This window comes from Trematomus bernacchii, unplaced genomic scaffold, assembly GCF_902827165.1.
Source record: "Trematomus bernacchii unplaced genomic scaffold, fTreBer1.1, whole genome shotgun sequence".
Taxonomy (NCBI): Eukaryota; Metazoa; Chordata; class Actinopteri; order Perciformes; family Nototheniidae; genus Trematomus; species Trematomus bernacchii.
The window spans coordinates 14120283-14144748 of NW_022987828.1; the positions used below are offsets into that span (position 1 = coordinate 14120283).

The 24466-nt window shown below is 41.9% G+C and overlaps 2 protein-coding genes across 3 annotated transcripts in view; one reads left to right on the top strand and one right to left on the bottom strand.

Moving 5' to 3' along the window:
- The window catches only part of cep170aa (centrosomal protein 170Aa), a 48301-nt gene extending 39391 nt beyond the window's left edge, over positions 1 to 8910 (bottom strand). The window contains 1 exon segment of the mRNA XM_034152353.1: positions 8784 to 8910. The gene's annotated coding sequence lies outside the window, so the exon portion shown is untranslated.
- Positions 8911 to 11695: 2785 nt separating this feature from the next.
- rtkn2a (rhotekin 2a) lies at positions 11696 to 24214 on the top strand. Of its 2 annotated transcripts, none has more exons than XM_034152706.1 (12): positions 11696 to 11831; positions 15444 to 15643; positions 16587 to 16645; positions 16787 to 16840; positions 16959 to 17076; positions 17783 to 17983; positions 18430 to 18524; positions 19037 to 19143; positions 19744 to 19875; positions 20179 to 20347; positions 20580 to 20687; positions 21030 to 24214. In XM_034152706.1, exons 1-12 carry the CDS (start codon positions 11697 to 11699, stop codon positions 21713 to 21715), a joined length of 2064 nt encoding a protein of 687 aa, XP_034008597.1. In that variant the 5' UTR covers position 11696; the 3' UTR covers positions 21716 to 24214. The 2 variants fall into 2 exon arrangements, with proteins under 2 accessions (XP_034008597.1, XP_034008598.1); XM_034152707.1 differs by having other exon boundaries at positions 11697 to 11831; positions 15447 to 15643; positions 21030 to 21715.
- Positions 24215 to 24466: the final 252 nt, after the last annotated feature.

Genomic DNA, 24466 nt, shown 5'->3' on the forward strand with positions numbered 1-24466 from the left:
GGTCGTCTCTCTTAATGGCCGTTTTCTAACTGACTCTGGGATTGATGCATATTAAAGGAGACACCGGCTAAGCAGCCAAAAGTAGCTGTGCATAAATGAGATGTTTATACTGTCACAAGATGATGATGATAACAAGAACAAAATACGTAATTAATTATGTATCTGCCCCGTGATCTGATCTGCTCCAAAATGTGATCTTCCTAAACCCTAAAAATCAAACAACCCCAACTAAAAACATGGTAAAATTGCTGCATTTGCTTAATTATACCCTGGTTTAAATTAATTCCAAAGGTTTTGAATGGCACTAAAATAACAGGAGCTCTCTCGTGTGCAGAAAGTGCCAAGAAAAGTCCATCAGAGAGGGAATTAAAGATTATTGAGCTAAGCTTTTACTCACTTGACCTCATAAGTACTTGGTATACCAACTCAATAATCCCATGGGTAACATTTGAATCAACTACACACCTCTGACAGCTCCTCACACGAAGCTGTTGGATCATGACCACACCAAAGCAACAGCTGTCTGAAGTAAAAGGGATCAGTTATCTCCAAAGTAACCACTCAGAATATCCAACCATTTTTTGATTTGATATTTGAAACATTTAACGAGGAAATCTTAGACGGCTACAAAGTAGGACTGTGATATAACTAATCTGCTCCAACATGTAGTCAAAGATAAGTGCATTTTGATTTTTTTTTGTCTTGAGCTCTTTCTGTGGTATGTTCCACTTTAACCAGACTTATGCAAATAGCTGTTTGTCATAATAAATTATCAATGACACATAACTAAGGCGTTATTATTAAATGACCATTGATATGATTATTGATAATTGCATATGATTATGAAATCACAAACTGATTACATTTCCCAAAAGATGTTCATTTTTTTCGGAGAATAACTCATAACATAACTCAATTTGAGGAGACAGATGGGAGAAAAAACGCAATATGTGATTTCCTCAAATCCAATCAAACCATCACTGGCCGTTCTCGGTATCTCATGTTTATATCATCAGCATCCTCTGCTTGTTTCACCTGCCATGGTTACATGGAGGTCTTATATCCGATATCATGGAAATAGACAGAATAGATATTGTGTTTAGATGCTACACTGAAACAACACACTATGAACACATGATCAGAGAACGCCAACAAAGAACAACAGTGTTGCATTTACACCATAATTATGTGTGGTTACCCCTCCCCATTGTACCCAAAGCATCTGAAGGCTTGCCGTCTCAATAACCGCTGCAAACTCCCTGCAGAATGCAACATTAACGAGAATGTGGTCAAGTATGATGCATACCAGCCTGTGTGGTGCCGTTAAAAAACCTTCTTGCTATCACACATGGAAGACGTGGCACATCTGGAGGAATGCAGTGGCACGTCTGACCAAGGAGACGCAGCTGAGAAGGGCTGACTGTCTGCTTTACATGTGCTGCTGACAGTCCCGATGGTTTACAGGCAGTCCACACACAAAGTACAAATAACATATTTTCTCACTAATCTCTAGTGATTACTGGCTATGCAGTCCAGCCCCGATTTTACATTTCTACCGCTTGGATCAATGCAATGGAGGTGATTAGAATCCATTTTGAAAAAGTATGAAAAACAATGAGTTCCTCAATTCTCAGAACATGACAAATTCCAATATAGCGTCAGACATCACTTGCTTCTTCTTACAACTTGCAATGACACACCAACCAAGTTAACACATGTTAGCATTTTTAAAGCAAAACAAAAAATGTCTGCTTCTAAATATATATAATGTTAATGTTGGGATATTGGCAAAAACAAACAATCTCGTGGTTCAGTCTCATCTGCATTCACTCTTTCAGCAACATTCATGCTGGGGCTAATAAGGAAGAATAGTGACCTAATGGTTTTGACAGGACTTCCGCCGACAAGACACACACACACCACAACACACACACACACACACACACACACACAACACACACACACACACACACACCACACACACACACACACACACACACACACACCACACACACACACACACACACACACACACACACACACACACACACACACACACACACACACACACACACACACACACACACACCACACACACACACACACACACACACACACACACACACACACACAACACACACCACACACACACACACACACACACACACACACACACACACACACACACACACACACACACTGAATTAAGGAGTGAAAGGGCGGGATTATTTCAAGTTGACTGTGAACTCTTTGTATGGAGGAGAGGGCAGCGAAGAGACAGGAAGTATGCACTGCATTTCCTGTAGTGGACAGAGCTCACTCATCTTTGAATCCACAGTAGATGTGCTCTGATGTGGATTTTATGACTTGAATGAAACTCACAGCTGGAAGAAATTGAATTATATTGTCATGAGGAAAATCATCTTAAAACACAAGGCGCATTTTGAATCAAATGAGTATGAGCACTGATATTATTATTCACTCATCATATAATAAAATGGTCAGACATAAAAAATAAGCGGGGTGATTATAAAGCAGTGCTGGATAATGAGATGTATTAGCTGTGACTAATCGCTCTTACAGCCCATGTTTCCAGTCTGCAACACAATGCTATATTAGCAGTCTCCTGTCTTCACTCCACTCTTAACTAGCCAATCACAGAAACCATTTTTAAGCGGACAGGAAGTGGTGTCAAAAAGTGCCAGTTTGTTATCAGTCATCACCAAATATGTTTCTTTGCTCCACCACATGGATGCTGCTCTCCACATCTGGCTCCAGAATGATGCAACAGCATTACTCATCAGCCTAACCTCACATCACCACGACATGATAGCTGACTTAGACCGCATCACACACACAATCTGACAGCTGCTGCGTGTAGCCTCCACACACACACACACACACACACACACACACACACACACACACACACACACACACACACACACACACACACACACACACACACACACACACACACACACACACACACACACACACACACACACACACACACACACACACACACACACACACAACACACACACACACACACCACACACACACACACACACACACACACACACACACAACACACACACACACACACACACACACACACCACACACACACACACACACCACACACACACACACACACACACACACACACACACACACACACACACACACACACACACGCTTAGCAAACCAAAAAGAGAGAAAGACAGAAGGAGAGAAAGAACCAGGAAGGAAGAGACAGACGGACAACTCATATTCCCGTCACACACATTTCCATGTGGTCTTATGAAGAGAGCCAAACTTAGCCCTAGTCAGGGTGTGGTTGCCTGCCTACGTTGTAAAAATGGCGCTTTATCTCATTGTAGCTACAGTAAAACGTACCAGATGGTCAAATGGAAGTAAATGTAATTGAAAAACATTTGTTTCGCTAAAGTCTGCTGCAGGTAGGAGGTGATGCATTATTGTTGACAACAGCAACAAACACTCTGTTCTGATAGAAATAGCTTTGAGTTGTTACAGGATATAGAGCAGTGAAAACCCCCTTGGCTGAACAAGAAAAGAGCAAATTAAATTAACTCTATTGATGAAAGAATCCGAGGTGAAAATCATGATACTGACTCATTGGCATTGCAGAGGGATTTCTTGGAAGAGTAGCATAAAAACATACTAGCAAAGAAGTCCAAGTACCAAAGATGGGGCCAAATTGACAACACATTAACACTCTATGTGAGAAATGAAATGTAATAAATATTGTAGCAGCTTTGCAGCAATGGAAACAAAGACATAAGAGGGTATGTGGTGCTAGACAGTACCTCGGAGGTATAAGTCAAACCAATAAAAGGAGAGTACACTGAAGGTCAGGAGAAATAGAAAAGCAGCAACCCATTGCTTTGAAAATGCTGATGTAGGGTCAGTAACTCAATAAGTAATAGACAAGGGAGACTCTACCAGTCCTGCAAACCTAGAGGGCTTTTGGGAGAAGAGAAGCCTTCAGACCCTGAGGGGAGTAAGACAAAGAACAAACCAGATTCAAGAGGAGAGAGTTGAGCAACCTCTGGACAAACAGACAGACAGACAAAAGGCTTTCAGTCCCCAATGACTGATCCCAATGCAGTTTGCAGACATGAAAGTGTACAATAGAGAAGGCGTTGTTGCTCTAAAAAAAGCAGAAAAAAATTGAGAACATGATTTTTCTATGAATTCGGATAAAGACAAACCCTTATTACAAGCTGAATAAAACAACTTTTATATGAGCTATGTTTTGTTACAGAGTTTAATGTTTTACGATCACATTTCTTTCCGTTTATTTTTCATCCACCGGTGGGCATTATAGTTTCATGGAGTTCATTTGCTCCGCTTACTACTGTTATGAAGTCCATTAGGAATGCTTTGTGTATGCACTATGAGATTTTAAAGTCACATGGCACTTTGAATGAAGAGTAAATAACGCTCGTGGGCCTGTCACTCACAAAAGTTTGGTTTGGGCAGTTGAATAATAAATGTTTATGGTCTAAAATTGAGAGAGCACAAAGGAGCAAACCATGGCTGCTTCAGACTTTAAGCCTTTGATTCCATTTGACATTTGAATCAAGTTGGCCTACTTTACCTCTCTTCATAAATGAAGAACAGCCAGCAAAGTGCAAAACAGTCACTCAGTGTTTTCTGTTCAAGGGACCTCCTTTGAGGAAAACTGAATTCCAACTGGAGGCTAACATTCACGATAAGCATGTCTGTATGTTTGGGTTTCAGCATGATTGAGGAACAATTTGACACAAATACACACAAACAAACAAAGCAATAATTTTCATAATTTGGCCTACTTCTTCTGTTAGACAACATGCATATCCAACAACAACAACATCATATATAAATCAAACGATAATTAAGAACATTTAACAAAAGAGGGTCATGATTTCCCCACTGGTTTTGTAAGTACTGCTATTAGCGTATAGGGTCAAATGAATTACATGTATATGAGTGTATACAGCTCAAGACTGAAGAGCAGCATGTATCTCTTAACGGCAGCACCATGTGGGAAGATAATAAATCAATATGGTGTCAGTGTAGCCCGTGAAATCTGCAGAAACTTGACTGCGCATGTGTATGTGTGGCTTTATGTGTGTTAATGTGGCTTTTACACGCACCATGTGGGTGAAGAAAAAAACCCATGCAGCAGAAAAGACCATATGGTTGCCGAAAAGCAGCCGCCTGATCACATGATCAGTTGGCGATAGGAACAAACAAGCAAACACCTCCATTTAGCCAGCATCCCTCCAGCCTGCTTCATTGTTATTACCATAAACAACCCAGCACACGCCTGGCTGTAAGACCGAACCCCACCACATGCTCAGTGACCCCCATGTCCCCCATGTCCCCCATGTCCCACATGACCTACAGACCTACATATAGACATTTCACAGATATTACTGTACGGCATGCAGTTTAAAACATATCACACCCTTCAGCGTTATCTGAGAAAGTAGTTGAGGATTTGAAGGGGGGGAAACCAGCCCTGCGAACAAGCATGTACTGATAAAGAGATAATAAAAAAACAGATTATTAATAATCCAAGAGAATTAATGAAGCACATGCCCTGCAGCCTTTTCTGCAGCCTTTTTAGCGCGTGTAATTCATTCCACAAAGCGTGTGCAGTATTTTTCAGAAAAGTGTTCTCAAGGGCATGAGAGCAAATGAAAAGATGTCCTATATGAATGGAAGCTTTATTTAACTAAAATGTTAGTGCAATTAAAGTGATATTATTAGTTAATTAATATGAATTAAGTACAATTTTGACCCGATTTCCCTTGAGAATGAGACGTTGTGTCTCAATGAGGTGACCTGTAAGAAATAAAGGTTAAATAAAGAAATACAAATGGAAATATTTATGAAGATCTGCTACTATTCTCGGCTTTCTATCGTGCATTTTGGTTATCTGTGGACTGTTTCTGCAAATGTTCTGACATTTTATAGATGAAACAATTGTTGAAAATATTGCAATAGTGTATAAAATATTCAACTTACATTAGTTCAATAATAACTAATGTGATATATATGGTGATTAAACACACTAAACTCTATATCGGCAAACAAAAAGGTATTAAAGTTCAACTTGTGCATCATTCTGTCTTTAATCATTCTGATATAAATGAATAAATCACTGTATAATGCACCAATAGGAGCCAAAGCACACAGTGTGTCAGGTATAGTGCAGGTCTGCTCTGCTGAGTGCTTGGCCCCTGCTGAGCAGATAATGACTGACCCATGGCTCTTTAACGGGAACATTAGTATTTGGCCAACCCTGCCACAATGATTATGACAACAGAATGTATTGCCCATAGCAATAGCTGGAGCAGTAGACACAAATAGTGAAACCCACACTGGCACTTAGGAGGAAATAAAAATATCAACGCTAGCATAACAGGACATTCAGAAGGAGAGATGTGAATGGAAACAGCCCAAATACAAGATCAATATCTGCAGTGGAAAGAAGCACAAAATACCAGAAGGGGATCAGAGGGGAGTATGGTACACCCCAAACCAGCTGTGAAGGTCACTCTATTTTACTTTTCATTTTTAGAAATTAACTGAATGCAGGAAAAAAAGCAGACACACCCATCATGTTCCATAACAAGGGTGGAGGCTGATGATTATTATATCAATTACTTCATGCGTTTTTCTTGTTTTCTGCTATTCTCTCTCCGTCTGTTCCCCTCCCTTGTTTCTCTCTGTGACACAAGCCGGAGCTTCACCAGGCAAATCTATTTGACTCCCATAACCCTTTTAAAGTTTATCCTTTGGCAGAGTACAGAAGTGAGATTCACTGCTATTTTTAGCCACAGTAACCCTGGAACAAAAAACGGTTTAAAACAAGTTAAACAGAATGGATTAGATGATAGAATTAAGTTCCAGGCGAGGTTGTTTCAGTCACAAATACATGTAGCACTCCCTGAACCCTGAAGTAAAATGAACTCACTTCCTAAACTTCCTACTATACACAATGGCCGTGGGCAGGACAAACAACACTCTCCTCAAACCCAACTAAAGGCTAGAAATGAAAAAAGGATCATATTATTGAAGGAAACATTAACTATGCATGTTAACGTCATTGCACATTGGCACAGAATCATGATACTGAACAGGAAACACTTAAAGTAGGGTGATTCTGGAAAAGGATTTAAAGGATTAAAAGTGGAATTGAACTTATTTTGTCTACTCAAAGGTCATAGTCAAAGTATGAGCTACTGTATTAGCATGGTTGTCAATGTTATCTGCACTGTAGCTGTGTAAAGGGACATGTATGGAGGCAGGCTGTGCTGCAGTCTAGCTAGGACGTTGCTGCAGTCTAGCTAGGACAGAGTGCAGCAACCGTCCTGTGACACTGAAACAGTTTTTAAAAATGCAACCGCCTGTGGAGCCAACCAGCATGCCAGCGTCCACATCTGCGGGAGAAGAGGACAGGAAGGAGGCGGAAAATGGCAGAGTGAATGGGAGAAAATAAATGGAGCGGCGCTGGACTGGTTGGTATTATCTGCACATTCTATGGCTCAAACCCAAAACATTTGAATTCGTACAGCTGAAGGAGGAGGAGACAAGACTCACTGACATGCAGCCCATAGTGTAATTGTTTCAAAAACCCAGACTTGGAGTGCACATTTCTAGTACCTTTAACATTTGTAGATGCAATAAAGAGAAATAATGAAGAATAAAACGCTTTCAAATGCTTTGAACAGCTGTGTAACTTTGTTATTTGTCATGCCTCTTCAAGCATTTTAGCAGACATTACCATGCATTTAAAAGTATGTTAAGCCTGATGATAAGTCAATAATAACTCAATTAAGATGTGCATACAATTGTCTGTAAAAGGCACAAAAAACACTTCGTACTGTTATTTTAGAATGTGTAATTGAAGAAACTGTCATTCAGATATGAAGCACATCTTTTAGCTTTTCCCCCAAGTTTGTACATCTTGTGTGAGGATGACAGCTAAATCAAACTCAACACAAAGGAAGCGGATGCATGCAGGCCGGCTACATCTGCCCCACGAAAACAAAGCCCCCTCACAGAAGAAGAGGAGGGGGGTCCCGCATCGAAGAACACTCTGCAGCTACATTACAATTGTGAAACACCTTCTTACTTGTATAATAAACCCTCCAGACAACATTAATAGCCTCAAAGAGCAGCCCGCAGTTAATACGTATCCACAAAGCGTTCACTGTAACCGACCTTCATTGATGTGCATCCTGTCTCGGTAGCCTCCGTGCTTTTTATAGAAGGATGCCACTAATAGAAAAACAACAACTCAATACCGTCTCACAGTAGCATAGACGGCAAACGTGCCTGCCCGGTGTTTTTATAAAGGCGGAAAAGTGGCGAGGCTGTGTGTTTTTTTTACAAAGGCGGAGCAGGGCAGACTGGTCATGCTGCTGCTGCCGACAACAGTAGCCATCCAGTTAGCCAACAGGGAGTCAGACCAGTGTGTTTATCCGCTATAAACGAGTAATGCCCTAACTGTTTATTACATTGCAGACATTCAAACTGAATCTATGTTTATTGTTTTAATTTTAATAAGCTCCAACATCTGCTTCAGTTATTGTGTATTAACATGGAAAACCCCAAATGGACATCAATAGACGGGACAGCACAAAAGCAGAACACCTACTCTTTCTGTTTTTTTTCTCCAACTTATAACGGTCGACCACCTAGCTTAAAGCCCACCGTTAGCTACTGTTCGATAAATAAAAGTGAAGTCAACAGCTCACTTACCCTTTTCCTTTCGGCTGTGTGTTTCAGTTGAAGGTGTGTGTGTGCGTGTGTGTGTGAGTGAGAGGAGCCCAGCCCTGCTGCTGCAGCTCGTCTGGCTCTGTGCGTCGGCCTTATCTCCCTCCGTTGCTCAGCGATACGCTTCTCCCTGCGAAGAAGCGGCGAGCGGAGCAACATCCTGAAAGACGCGTCAAAGCGGCGGAGGTGCCAATCACTTCCGGTAAAACCTTTCAAAATAAATAAAAAAGTAGGAATGGACAGGGTTATAATCAAAACACAAATTACTACCACAGCCTCACAACTGTGGAGGAACTTAGACGTTGTATAACACCAAAGCAAACGTCAAAACAGATAGGATCACAAGGTTCATGCTGTAGGTTGTAAGTGATGGTGTAAATGTCACCTGTCTTTCCTTTTACATGGAGAATATGAACTCTGAATTACCCAAAAATGACCAATATATTTTTTAAATCCTAATGAAAGCGAGTAAAAAGGCCATAACAAAGCGATGACTTTGTAAAGAGCCTCACACTATAGACCAATGGGCAGAGGTGGAAGAAGTACTCAGATCTTGTACTTGAGTAAACGTAGAAGTACCAGAGTGTAATACTCTGTTATAAGTAAAAGTCCTGTATTCAAAATGTTACTCAAGTAGTAAGGTACATGCAGTGGAGTAAAAGTACACCATTTACCTCTGAATTGTAGTGGAGTAGAAGTACAAAGTAGCATAACATGGAAATACTCAATTAAAGTACTGTATAAGTATTTCAAAATTGAAGTGAGTAGCTACAGTACTTGACTTTATGTACTTAGTTCCCACCTCTGCCAATGGGTAGTCATAATTAAAAAAGTTCAATGTTTGGAACGTATGACGTTCAGTTTAAGACTGGAAAAAGACAAAGGTGATGCCTTCTGGGAAAGATGGGACCCATACCTCACACAAATATGTGATCACTTTTTCTTGCATTTGATATATTGTAGGAAAACTATGATTGCTATCATTATATTCTATGAAGGCCGACTCGTCACCCGTTGGTTGTACTAGTTTTTGGATTTCTATTACATATATTTAAAACAAAAAATATTTAATTTAAACGATGTGCATTCATTTATATTGAGACTGAAAGGACCCCTTTGCATATGCAACCATATGCACAATTTATCATGTGATTTAGCAAAAATGTGGTTCAACTTCCCAAAATTTGTGTGACCAAACTGCCATGATAATGATGGTGTTTATTACATGGAAGTATATACATTTCACATTCTGTCTGTATAAACAGACAATGTTCTACATTACGTGCAATAAAAAAAAATGCAAACTTTATTCTAAAAGGAAAAAAGATAATTTAAAATCAATAGACATATTTTGCCATAAATGCAATAATGTACAAAGTGTGTTAATGTTACCAGGAACCCCTAAGAAAATATTTTGGTAATGTAGCTGAAGTAAAACATAAATTGTTGTCAACCTGAATGCATTTGTTCTAATACAATATTAAAAGGGAAATCTGCCTAGTTAGTGTGAGCTTCAGCTGCAATACTTCCTATCATGATACATTATAAACAATTAATACAAGCTGCAGACTAAAGCTTTAGGCTAAGACAATGTCCATATATGTCAAAGTAGTCTGCATCACTGTGCAAAGACCGGATATGGCGATTCAATATGCATCTTGTCTCGTTTTTAACCAAGCAAGCAGTTTATTTTGAAAGCAATTTTCGCATTTCCGGGATTTGTGTTTATGTTTCTGGCTAGCAGGGCAAGCTTGACTCAGTTCATCCTGGAAGCGCCTGCGTCTACACTTCCAACCATGGATGCTTCCAACTCGACCAGAAGCATGGCAGCCAGAACCGGGTGGGCGGGTTTCCTGGACTCCCGGGTCACGTTTCAGGGTCTTCATTTTACCGTACCATCAGCTGGGCTGCGCAGCTGGCAATATTATATTATTATAGGCAGTGCCTGATGCATGATGCACAGCGTAAATGGACGAAGACACCCTGCCTGGAACCAAACAACTACAGAAACTATTAAGCAAAATTAGGATGTTGCAAAACAAGAACATAAAAGCCACCCCTTCAATACTTATTTTCATGGATTTTTATATCACTATTACAAATCATATTCTATGTTACTGTTTTTAAATATGTTATGCAAATACATAATGAAACCCAATGACATCTGAAGAGAGACGGCTTAATGAAAAGATGTGCAGGTGTATTTTTTTCTTTGCATGTAACGTTAACTACAGGCAGCATACTTAGGAAAACCAGTACCATGAAACTAAGAATAACACGTTTGTTATGATCCCGAAGATGTATTGCACATTTACATTTAAATTAGTTCTGCTTTTTTTAACATCCTAAACAATTCAAAATCGAAAACGTTGTATTCCTGTCATTCGTCTGGCGCAGTGACGTAATAACGTTGGCTCCCTGTCGACGTGAGTGCACTCGATTTAAGTCCTCGGACGTGCCGGTTGGAAAGATGGAGCGTTGTTTTCTACTTATTTTCGTAATTAATCTGAGCTGTGCAATTTTATAACATGTTGCACTTTTTGCTATTTCCGTGTTTTTTACCACCACGATTACATTAAATTCTGCATTGACATTTGGGTCTCTTTTTTATGAACTGTTGTGAACTTATTAGAAGTTAACGTCATTTTAGTTTAAACATCATGGGTAATGCATCACTTAATCCGTTAATTACATTTAAACTCACCAAAATAGTTTAATTACTTGTAATCAGTGTATATAAATGTAACCTTTGCAGCACTTACTTGTGTATTTATCTGATAATGTCCTCATAGCGGGAGAAGACGTGTAACAAATCGAGCTCCCCTGTCTGTTGGAGGGGCGTCGGCAGTTGGAGCAGGAATGCGCTCATGCTACTGTTGCTAGCGAACGGACGGAAACATGGACGACCAGCGGGATGTTCAAACCTCCAAACGAAACGGTAGCTCCAGGTCGGTTTTATCAGCCGGTTCCGCTGTGGCTATGGAGATTAAACGGAAGAAAATACGACAGAGTACATTATTCCTGCAAACTGAGGTATGTAGGGGCGAAGGGATAACGTTTACAGAGTGGCATTTTTTGTTAAGCCGTCAACACTGAATCAAAGTGACATTTCGGTTACAGGGGGTCCAAAGTGCACCAAAACTAACTAACTTATGTTAACAGGTTAATATATACGGGTCATTTTTGCTTAGACTGCTTCAGTAATAACTAACTAGCTTTTTGGTTGGCTGTGCTTAAATAACTTAAAAAAACGACTTGAATGTTCTATCGTTTTCCTCAAGCATACACACTATTACACACAATTTTTTTTACCCAACTTTATTGAGCAATTAATCCAAAAAATCAGAAAAAGGCATACATTAATTCAAAACTGAGTGCACAATGAACAGAACTCAGAAAACAAAAACAAAAAACAAACATTATAGTTATATTTTGTATATCATTGCACGTCATTTAGTGAATGACTGGGGAAATCTTGAGAAAGCGTCATTTGTGTGTGAAATATTTTTGATAAAAATAATCAAATTATTAATCCCAAATTATGTTCTGTTGTTTTCAAATTGATAGCCACATTTTGTATCATATGTTAAAACCGGAATGTTTTGCTCATTATAAGTTAACCAGTACTGGAAAAGCATCCCAAAATGTCACCATCGCCCACTGTTTCAGTTCCCTGGGACAAAGCTGGTTTGACGGGCCAGCAGTCATCATTGTCTCACAGGGGAGCCTCCCCTTTTAACGTTTTCTGTTCCCTGAAACCAGAGCCATGTGCTCTCTGCATTGTCTAATGTTGTGCACAAAAGGTGCTCTTCTCTTTGCTCTAACACAGCTCAAACTAATGTCATTTCAGACCAAAAGCATGAGACTGTAGTGATCACTGATGCATACACTGGGGTTACATAATCCAATCATGGAACTACAGGTTGGGGGTATTGTTTCCGCCCGGACACATATGTTGACGGTACCTCCGGGGTACCTACTGTGTGTCCTCCTCTTTCACTTTCTCTTCTTTCCTGCAACCCGACAGCACGTCGATTTCTGCTCTCCAATAAAGAGAGATTTGCAACTCTGATACACCGCCTCCGTCTCCCTTCTCTCGGCACTACATTGGTGACCCTGACGTGATGTCTCGCGAAGGATCCGAGACTAAATTGAACACGGCAGAAAGCGCAGCTTTTCTCGGAATGCCGGAGATTCTTGGAGACGTCCGTTGCTGCCTCGTGCGCACGGACTGAGGCTCGGTGCGGCCCAGCGGGATGGCGGAGGACGTCGCTCGCCATTCCCGTTTCGTCTCGGCGCTGGAGGGCAGCAAGCCTTCCTGCTACGGGGAGACGATGCACGACCTGCTAGGTATGGAGGAACCCGACTTCTACCTCGTGGTGCTGTTTCTTCGGGACATGCTGCTGCATGTCCAGGCTGCGCTAGCTAACACGGCTAGTGTTGAGCCCCACGCTTTGGCCGAAGAAGCTTGCCGGTTCCTCCTGGCCGCCCCGCGATTTTCCCCCGAGGTGCTTGCCACTGCTCGCTGCAGCACCTTCCCTGGTGAGGGCACGCCGCCTAGCAGGGGCTCCGGGGACGACGACGACAGCGACTACCGGCCGTCGAGATCGGCTGGCCTCGACGGCTAACGACAGCTATCGACGTCCGACTGGTTTTTTATTTTGTTTTTTGTGGTGCCGGAGAGGAGGTTCGATCACGTCTAGTCGGCCTCGTGTGGATCCTCTCACAATTTCGCCCACCTGTTTTTGATCGTGGACAGGACGACCTTTTGAGTTTTTTTTCTGGTGTCTGAGAGGAGGTTCGACCATGTCTGGTCGGCCTCGTGTGGACCCTCTCGCTGTTTCACCACCTCGACGGCGGTTTCGGACGTCACACACGCCTTCTTCGGCCCGTGGGTGGCGCGCTTCTGGACCCCGTCTCGCCTCTTCCCTCGCCTCGGCGGTTCCGGACGTCGCCCATGCCTTCATCGGCCTGTGGGTGGCGCGCTTCGGGACCCTGCCTGGCCTCACCTCTAACCGCGGCTCACGGTTCGCCTCGACGGCGCCCCATCTGGCCTCTCCCCTGTCCACGGCTCCTTCCTCCCGGGGACACGGCTCCTTCCTCCCGAGGACTTCGTGCCCGCCGCCGCTGTGCCTTCGCCTGCGGCCGGGCAGCGCGCCTCCCTGCTGGGGACCTCCGGGTGTTTCACGCCTGTCCCCACGACGCGACCCTGCTTTCTGCGGCCCCCTGACGACGGCCCGTTCCGGCCCGCCACCCGCCCTCCGGTGGGGATGCCCTCGCCTTCGTTGGGGCCCCTACCCTCTCCTGCGGCCCCCTTCCGACGGCCCGTTCCATGGCCCGCCCTCCTCGGCCCCTGTGGTGCTTCCTCCCGACGCGAGGATTGTGTCCATGGTTGAATTCTGGGGGGGCTTGTGTAGTGATCACTGATGCATACACTGGGGTTACATAATCCAATCATGGAACTACAGGTTGGGGGTATTGTTTCCGCCCGGACACATATGTTGACGGTACCTCCGGGGTACCTACTGTGTGTCCTCCTCTTTCACTTTCTCTTCTCCTCTTTCCTGCAACCCGACAGCACGTCGATTTCTGCTCTCCAATAAAGAGAGATTTGCAACTCTGATACACCGCCTCCGTCTCCCTTCTCTCGGCACTACAAGACTAAACCCAAGTCTTCTAAATGACCCTCAGCACATAGTAGAGGATGTTAATTTGTTGTTGATTACTAAGAAGCTACAGGTGCATATTTTAGATGTCCTATGGAGAATGATGGTGTTTGCATCCTTAAAAACGTGCATCGGAACTTGATTATTTTAAAACCCATCAAGACCGAATTACCTTACCAAATGATAAAGATGGTATTTTGAAATAAGAATAATGTAGACCAGATTATAAAAAAACAAACATCATCATACTCCATTTAGTAAGTGTACACCTAGTTTAACTAAATTAATATATTTTCCTGCCACTCTTTCCTTGTAACATGCCATTCATATATTTCCATTCAGCATCATTGCCATCCTAAGTGCATATGATCCACATCAATTCACATACTCATTGTTAGTGTCTCCCTCTATCTAGCATATCATGAAACTAACCACTCCTCTTCCCTTCTACATGCATCATTTAACCTTATAGTCTGCCAGAAATAGTTGCTCTTCGAGTGATGAAAAGATGTTGGCTTCACTGCCACAAGTTTGACAGCTTTATATATCAGTGTATCATTGTAAAATGGATTGTAGGGATTGCTTCAAGCAACGTTAGAAGATCACATTCCCTGAAAGCTTTGTATTATTTAGTTCTCGTATATCTGTCTTTCACAATGAACTCTGAAAGCTTTAGCTCTGATTGTGCCAGTAAGACACGCAAATCACTGTGCCGTCTTTGCCAACAGGACAACTCCTCTCACAAGGTTACGTGCACCGTATAACCTGAAAGAGGTTGCAGTCTTTACGAGTTCTTGTTTGTGTATATGACATGTTTGCGCATTACTGTGAGTTATATAACACCTTTGACACTTGAAGGGATGTTTTTTTCTTGCCAAACAACATTCAAGGGCTTCTTTTCTCTAACTCATGTCGTCTGTCTCTGATGTTGTTTGATGGATCCTTGATTGAACTTTCTCCTCTATTTGTTTTGTCCAAGAAGAACACCAACATCCAAGAAAAGCTTGACTTTGAGATGCGAATGCGGGAGGGAGCCTACAAGCTGCTGCTCGCCTGCAGTAAGAGAGAACAGGTTCTCAACGCCTCCAAGAACCTGCTGACCTGTAACGCCAGGATCAAGGCTTATGTCTCACAGCTGCAGAGGAAGAAAGGGGAGCAGGACATGGGGGGAGCCATGAGGTAGGGAATTGGGGGATTACTGTTTCCACAAGTATAAAGATTCAATTCAAGTTTTTAAGTTGCAATCCCTGGAATTCAGTTTCAGCATACACTATAAAAAAATAAACACATAGATTGGATTGTAATATATTTAGAAATCTCTACTTCAATGGAGAAATAAAATCAGTGGGAAATTAGTGAAAAATACAAGCAAGGACTTAAGTAAGGCACAAGTCGGTTCGGAAAAGAGGGTTTTAAAATTCAAGTGCTGATTGTTTGTTATTTGCGTCAAATTTAATGTATAGATGAGAGTACCCGCCCACTTTTGGGGGAAAACAACGCTGTCATTTGAATGGCGGTCAATACAAATTCTCAAGTTTGTGCCAATCCGATCAGACATTTAAGAAAATTTCAGAATTTACATTGACCGCCATTCAAATGACAGCTTTGTTTTCCCCCAAAAGTGGGCGGAGCCGTACTTTTTGCCCGGAAGTGACGCATGTGTTACATAACATTACATTGCATTTAGCTGACGCTTTTATCCAAAGCGACTTACAATAAGTGCATTCGACCAAGAAGATACAAACTTGAAGAAGACAGAATCATGTAAGTACATCAGGTTTCATAGAGCCAAAACATTTCAAGTGCTACTCAACTGGCTTTAGATAAGCCAGTCCTTTGTTAGTATACAAGTGCTTTGTTAGTCATTTTATTGCTCGAAGTGGAGTCGAGAGAGATGAGTGTTTAGTCTGCGCCGGAAGACGTGTAAGCTTTCTGCTGTCCTGATGTCAATGGGGAGCTCATTCCACCATTTTGGAGCCAGGATAGCAAACCGACGTGTTTTTGCTGATGGGAACTTGGGTGCCCCTCGCAGTGCGGGTGCAGCGAGCCGTTAGCCTGATACTCTCATCTATTGACTTATGTTGTGATAAATTATAATGGTACATTTTGTTTTCTCCCCCAGATTTTCAGATCCAGTTTCAGATGACCGTGTGCCCTGCAATGGGACAATTGCAATGTCTGGTAAGATTGCTCCCCTTTGTGCAAGATCATTTAAATCGGTAGAGTCTGTGTGCAGAACAAATTCCCAAAAAATGTATATAGAACAAATTAACTTTAAAACGACATGCTTCGTTTATTCACTTTTATCCTCTGCTGATTCAGGGCTGCGCCTTCCTTTGATGTGGAGGGATTCAGCCTACTTTAACAACAGAGGGAGTACGTTTGTCTTTGTTTTGCCAACATCCAATCCCCCTGTTCTGTTAAGCCTTTGCCTCGTGTTAATCTGTGGATACTTGCTGCACTAACACACACATACATCCCTTCTGTTTATCAGGCTCCCGTCGAGTGGCGTTGTTCTGTCTGATGCAGATGGGCTCAGAGGTGTTTGCCACAGAAATGATAGTGGTGGACAGATCAGTCACTGACATCTGCTTTGAGGGAGTCACTGTCTTGTGAGTTCTTACTTTACATATTCAAAACACAGTATTAATACACCTTGTTCAGCTGTACTTACTTTTGGAAACTCCCTTTACGCGCTGCTTTACAATGCTGGAGGAAGACATTGTATTTTAGGGTTATATTCAGGACATGTGGCTGCTAGTTTGTTCTTGAATTTCAAAATATGTTTGAGTTTTTTCTTGCTACAAACACATCTGTTGCAGGGATAAAACTGGCTACAATTACTGGGCAATAACATGTATTATTTATGAGTCTTGAGTGATGGTTTTAGGTTTGTTTTTCATCCTAAAAATTAACATGGTTTATCTACATAAATAAAGCAGCATTCAGTTATTATGCTCCAAATATCTGGAACAAACTCCCAGAAACCTGCAGGTCCGCTGCAACTCTTACTACTTTTAAATCCAGGCTGAAGACTTTTCTTTTTGCCGCTGCTTTTAATTGAACTATTCACATCTTAAACTGCACTGTAACTTTTAACTTTTATCCATGTATTTTTTCTTTTAATGTTTATTTTATTATCTTTTCTTTTTAATGACTGATTTTAAATGCCATTTTCATAATGTCTTCCATTTTTGTAAAGCACTTTGAATTGCCTTGTGTTGAAAGGTGCTATATAAATAAACTTGCCTTGCCTTGCCTTGCCTTACATTTTAATGTTAGTTATATTATTTGAAATGTCTCTGTCCTCTCTCACAGTAAAGATGCAGATCCTCAGTTTGAGCTGAAGGTGGAGTTGTGGAGCTGTGCCCTGGAGGATGAGCTCACCATGGTGAATACGCCAAAGAAACTGGCCAAGAAGCTCCGCAACTCCTTTGGAAAGACAGCTGGGAAGAAGCTCTGCCCTCTGCTGGACAGCCCCGACCCTGACACCTTCCTGCAGTACAACCCCATTCCCCCGTATGTACTGTGCTATCCCATAAAACCTTTTACAGACTCTTGGCTTCCTTTTTAAGATTGTTCTAGTTGGGAACAAACTCAAAAACAACATGTTACTGGAACAAAAGGTGTAGCTGCAGGCTCACCATCTGGTTTATTGACAAATCACAACACGTATTTGGGTTATGAATACAATTACGTTAGCCTTTAACTGACTTTTTTTGTGCCAATTTCAACAATGTTATTGGAATATCTGCGAGGAAAAGCATGCTTTGCAGGTTTTATATAATCAAGGGAATCTCCCAAACTGAACATCTGTAAGTGATGCACACCACCTGTTCAGTGGGAGGGGAAACATTGGGACTGTGAGGGGCTTTGAAGAAGGAGATCATTCTTAAGATCAAAATGCTGGAGGCAGAATATGTCAATAATACTGAACTCTGTATATATGTTTGTATGTTTACCAGTGGAGCCAAGTACAGCCTGCTGGCCTACACCACGCTGTGTCTGCCTGACGCTGAAGGCAGCTTCCAGTCGCACTCCCTCATCGTCCTCCAAGGCGGTAAGAAGCAAACGCACAAACATTTAATATCTGGGGTTATAAAGGGATTCCGCTTTTAAGTCCCTGATTTGAATCATTTCGGAAGCAGTAATACAATAATTCAACACCATTAAAATGCAAAACAAAAATTAAACAAATAACCTATTATTGGGGTTCACGTTGGATTACTTTTCTTCCGTTGCGTGAGTGATGAAGTGGATAAGTTGGTGCAGAGGCAGGTTTGAATTATTTAGCTGTAATTTCAGGGGTAAACCTTTGATATGATATGGTTTTCAGATCCACTGTGTATTTCATAGGGTATAATAAATGCTCTTATAACAAGAAATGATGTGACAGGAAAACACGTCAGCCTTTCATCTGTTTCACAATTAACGCTAAAAGTAATTGAATCATGTGGTTTTACATTTTCACTCAAGATTTGAACTATTCTACCTTTTGTTCTTTACAAAATACATATAGTATTTTATTAGGATTAACATCGATTGTACCTACGCTGCTTGGCATTCCCACAGACGAGTCGTCGTCATGGCTTCCACTTTATGGCAACCTCTGCTGCCGGGTGGTGGCCCAGCCTTCCTGCATGACACAGAGCATGAGGAGCGGCTACCTAAACCAGAAGGTATATTTACTTGTTAGCTTGATAGCTAATTCCTGGGTTAATACTTCAATTTCTTTAAGCAGGGTGTCCGCAGGGTCTTAAAAAGTATTAAAAGTTGATAAATCAATTTAGCAAAAGTTAAGGCTATTAAAAAGTATTAAACGGCATTTTCCAAGGTATTACATTTTGTAGCTTGTTTTCAATAAGTATATAAATTGTCCAAAGAGGCTGTATTCTACAGTGTGCCTGAATGTAATCATTGCGTAGGTGTGTAGTGTGATTCTGTGTAGTTTATTTATGGCATCCCGTTGGATTGGACGTCATCTGAACAGGACATCGCACGCTCACTGCTTGATAGCGCGCGAAGGTCCGTTTACGCCGGTTGTTAAACAACATCGTTATGGGGAAATGCAAGTTTGCGTCCAAATGGTTGGAAGATAAGGAGGAAGGACAATCAATACTGTATATAGTCAATGTGAGGTAGAGTGTGTCGCCAATGTAACCGGTGACGATGAGGTCTTAAAATGAATGGAAAGGGTCTTAAAAAAGGTCTTAAAAGGTATTACATTTGACTTCAGGATTCCTGAATATACCCTGTTTTGTTTCTCTGGCTGTTTTCAGCTAAGTGTGGAGGGGATGTACCACTGCTGCAGTCTCTACTGTGTCCTCAGTGCTGGGGTTCTGTCCTGTTACTTCACCCTGGAAGAAATTGATGCTAAATTGCAGCCCTCTCTCAAAGTACCCGTTAACAAGGTAAGACAAGGTATTTTCAGGGTTAGGATGATGCTTGAATTCAAATATACCTCCACCACATTCATACACTGATTTAAATCTCAATTCAGAGTTTCCCCTAACATTTGCAGAACAACCAAAATATAAAATGCCACGCTACTTACAGAGATCCTGCTTGCAACGTTGGCATTTTGCTGCTGAATAACGTATTTTCTGCCATTTCAGCGCTGTTCTTTGTTTCGCAGTATCTCAAATTATAATCCTTATTTGATCACCGTGGAACTCATGTTCAGCTTATCAATGCTTTCTGTGATGTTTCTGCAGGACACTCGAGTCCGAGTGATGGAAAAAGAGTCATCAGGACATAAGTCCAGGAGCCTGTCCATCATCAACCCTTCACCAGAGGGCTCTGAGACCATCGTCTTCACCACGGAAACCAGAGAGGAGCTGGAAGACTGGCTGGACGCCCTGCACCAGCACCTCTACGACCAGAGTGAGTGTGTTTCTCTGTGCAAAGATGCGTGGATGTATAAAAGTAAAGTTTTGATTCATTACATGTGTGTGCAGAGCAGGAGTGTGTGTTGTTTGTGAGATGGTGCCGTGTACGTCAGTCAGCTTGTGGAACAGAAGTAGCTGCACTTATATTTAGCTAAACTCCACTTGGAGAAGAAAAGATAATACAACCTTTATCTGTGTCTCTTATGCCTCTCTTTGTTTACAACCAGGCCAGTGGCTGCACTGCTGCAACCAGCTAATGAAGATCGAGGTCACGTCACCACGGAAACCATCACTCTTCCTCACCAAGCAGGCCGACTCTGTTTACAACGACCTCAGTGAGTAGAGTAATTGGGGCGAGTGGGTGAAGTGAGTTAGACAAAGGTTGATGACTTGATTTGTATGTATCTATTTAAAGAAGATATGATGCAAGTACTCAAAACAAATTGGACTCCTGAGTGGAATAAATAAGTTCCATTAACCTTGCCCAATAGTTTTAATTTCAGCGGTGACGCACGTAAATAAAACCCTTTTACATGCAAATACAATTGTTTGTGTTAATTATCAAATGTTATTATTTCCCCTCTGCTCTTTAATCAAACAGGAACAAGAAAACATCAATTTAACAATTGCCCTATCTGATGTTACTTAATTGTTTTTTCATTTTGTTTGTCGTGCAGGTATATATTCACCCGGAAAGTTTGAGAGCATCACAGACATGATCCACAACAAGATAGAGCAGACAGATGGCCGCTTTCTTATTGGTCCTGAGGAGGAGAAGGAAGCGCCTAATTGGTCCACTCTGTTCGAAGGCACCAATTCAATGGTGGTGCAGAAGGGTGTTCTGTCCCAGAGCAAAACCTCCAGCCCTTGTGCAAGCCCCAACCCCAACACCAGCTCTACCTCCATCCAAACATCCAACAAGAAGCGCCGGGCCCCGCCCCCCCCCTCTGACAGGAAACCTCCGGCTACTGCCAGCCGCCCTGCCAGACCTCCCCTGCCTCCCTCTCTCCATCACGCTCCACCTCCCTCACACCAGGAGAAGGAGAACTCCGGCACTTCACGCCCGACCACAAGGTCCAAAACTGGGAGACCATCTCTGGATGCCAAGTTCTCTGCCATCATCCAGCAGCTCCAGCGCAGCAACGCCGGAGGAGCTGGAGCCCAAAGTCGGAAACACGCTCCACTGGGCATCCTGGACGTACAGCCGCCTCCTCTCCAGCAGCTGGAGCAACACCACCAACCCCAGCACACTGAGGCTGCCGGGGAACACGCCTTCCTCAGACCCAGCTACGGTCCTGTTCCTGCAACCAGGAGCAAACTGAGGAAGTCGTTCAGAGAGAGGATGAACTTTAAAGCCTTGTAACCTCGACCTTTGGCAATAACCAGAAATAACCTTACCTTACTACTAATACAAATAACCAAAACAACAGGGACAGCATTTCATCTGAGCTCATTCTTATTTATAACAAATAAATCACAATATATATACCAGTATACCTCAATAGCAATAATAATAATACTAATAATGCATCACATTTATTAGACCGCTTTTGCAGGTGTTCCAAGCGCTTTACAATTACACATTACACATATTAAACATCTAAGAGTCATTACTGTGGACATTACCCACAGGAGCAAATTCGGGGTGAAGTGTCTTGCCCAAGGACACAACGGCCTGACGCGGTGGCGGCCAAGGCGGGTTTCGAACTGGAGTTCACCAACGCCCCTTGATCTGATGATCTGATGATCAATGCTCTAACCCACTGCGCCAAAATCGCCCCGTGATAATGTGATAATTGGGCTCTGTTGGTGTGGGCCTGTGTGGAAAATGAGCTCAATTGCAGAACGAGATGACCATCAATACCACTCTTATATCTTTACACAAAATAGGAGATTAGCAAGTTTAGATTATCATAACGTCTAAAACAGGGTGAAACTGCAGCATGATTCATTCTTTGTTGGGAACAGTGACTTACTGGAGTGGGTTAGATAAGACTCCGAGCAAAGAAATAGTCCCACACGCAACCAGCTTGAAATTGAAAATGTTTTTTGTACGGATTAAATAAACAAGATGGAGTTCAATAGTGAACTGTGAAGCTCCTGGTTGGCAGAAAGTCTTACCTTTGAACAGATACATGCTATCTTAATTTCAGGTTTTATGCTAAGCTAAGCTAACAATTTCCCAGCTCAGATTCATATAACACTGATTGATAAAAGAGTGGTATCAACCTCATTAATTCTCAAAATGTCGAGCTGTTGCTTTTACCAAAGGAATGAGGGGGGGGGTCAACAGGTCTATTTCCATCAAGACGTCCCAAATCCCAGTTGACAAATCGTATCACAATTTCAATTTGGAATTGATACATCCCCAGCTCCACTCTCCATGTATACACTCTCTCATCTGCAGCTAACCCACAGATGGAATTGAAAGCTGCATGTTGGCTCGAGCACTGCCGTCATCAATCCCACTCAAATGGTAAGGCTTATTCCTCAGCGCTGCCACTGGAACATGGACTGAAGACAGAGCTTTAGTGAAAGCACTCAAATTGGAATTGATCCATTGACCAAATGTGAAACAGTCATTCCCTTTTGGAAGTATTGACTTATTCCACTTACTGTGACAACTTTATGACCACGTATAGCGGTTTTCAAGGGAACAGGATTTTAGGAGCAATTGCAATGTGACTGGTCCATTTCCCAGAGGTCTTAATAAGTGACCCTGGTTTTCAGTGGCTACGCAGTATGCCCAACATCATTTAACACTGCAGCCTATAAAAGACACAACATCATCGAATGAATGAGTCTTTTGAGTGGCCTAAATTATGAATGCCCTTGTGTTTTGAACACAGCCAATACTGCTAGCCACTAAATATTTCAACCACTTAACAGTCACATGTTGAAGAATGCTCTTCCTAATTACATGCAGTGTACAGAACATTAAGTTTAGCTACTTCTCGGAAATCGCCTGGCCAGATGAAGAAGTATTGTGAAAGCTACAATCCTCACCCTCTAAAATTCAGTTTAATCAAGAGGAGGAGGTGTAGATTTGGAGGAAGGTGGATTACAGGAGGATTTAGTTTCATCTTTGAAATATCCAAGAATGGATTGTACAAAAGAGGAAGCTGTTCCAGGCGTGGTGTTTATAACCAATACATTAGTCACTTTGATGTAAATACCTGGAAAAAGAGATGGTTTTTGGGATAAACCGGATAGCATTGTTTTTTTTAAACCTAATGCTGTGTGATCAAATCTAGAATCCTCACTAATATATTATACTGCACTTCCTGCATCGTCTCCTAACATCTTGGCCCTTTTCAGTTAGATCAAGCATGAGACTAAAGAACATGAAATGACATGCCTCTGTAACTGACAGTTATGGTGATAAGATAACGTGTCTGTGTGGCTTTTCAGATTAACTGTAGCCATGGTGAGAGCAGGAAATGTTGCCCATGTGGATACTAAGCTTGAGGGAGAGCATGTGATCTTAATGTACAAATGCTATATGACTAAACCAAGACTGAACATTGTGAGAGCCAATTTTATATTAATTTACACTGTTTTTCAAATATGCATTTCAATTGTTTTTTATTAAAATGTTCTGTAATCTGTTTTATACAATAATTATTACACGTCATCTCAATGTTACTTAGCACATTAATTATATAGAACCTAGAAAATAGCACCTTGTTTATGTACTAGTAAGTAGAGATGCATTCATCTTGTGCAGAGTGATTAGTGCAATGGAAAATAATATTGTATTTCTTTGTTTCTCAAAAGGTGCAATTTGTCTCACAGTGATGTCTTGCAAGATAACTGTTCTTTGTTATTATTGCTGATCTGCAATAAAAAGGCCTACATTCTACCCTGGTGAGGCTGCTTTTATTTTCTGCTGAGCTTGGGAGTATTACTGAATATGTTTCATGGTAAAGGTTTACCAGGGGGTGGCAATAAAAATCAGAGTGTAGCTTTTTATTGCAGCCCAACACACATCCCATGGAGATACGTGCACTGGCACATTTCTCTACTGCAGCAAACACTGGAGGAGCTCCTCTGGCTGCGAGCCCAGAGGTAGCCTGTTGTGAACATTAAGGCGGATTGAATCTCTTAGCTAGAT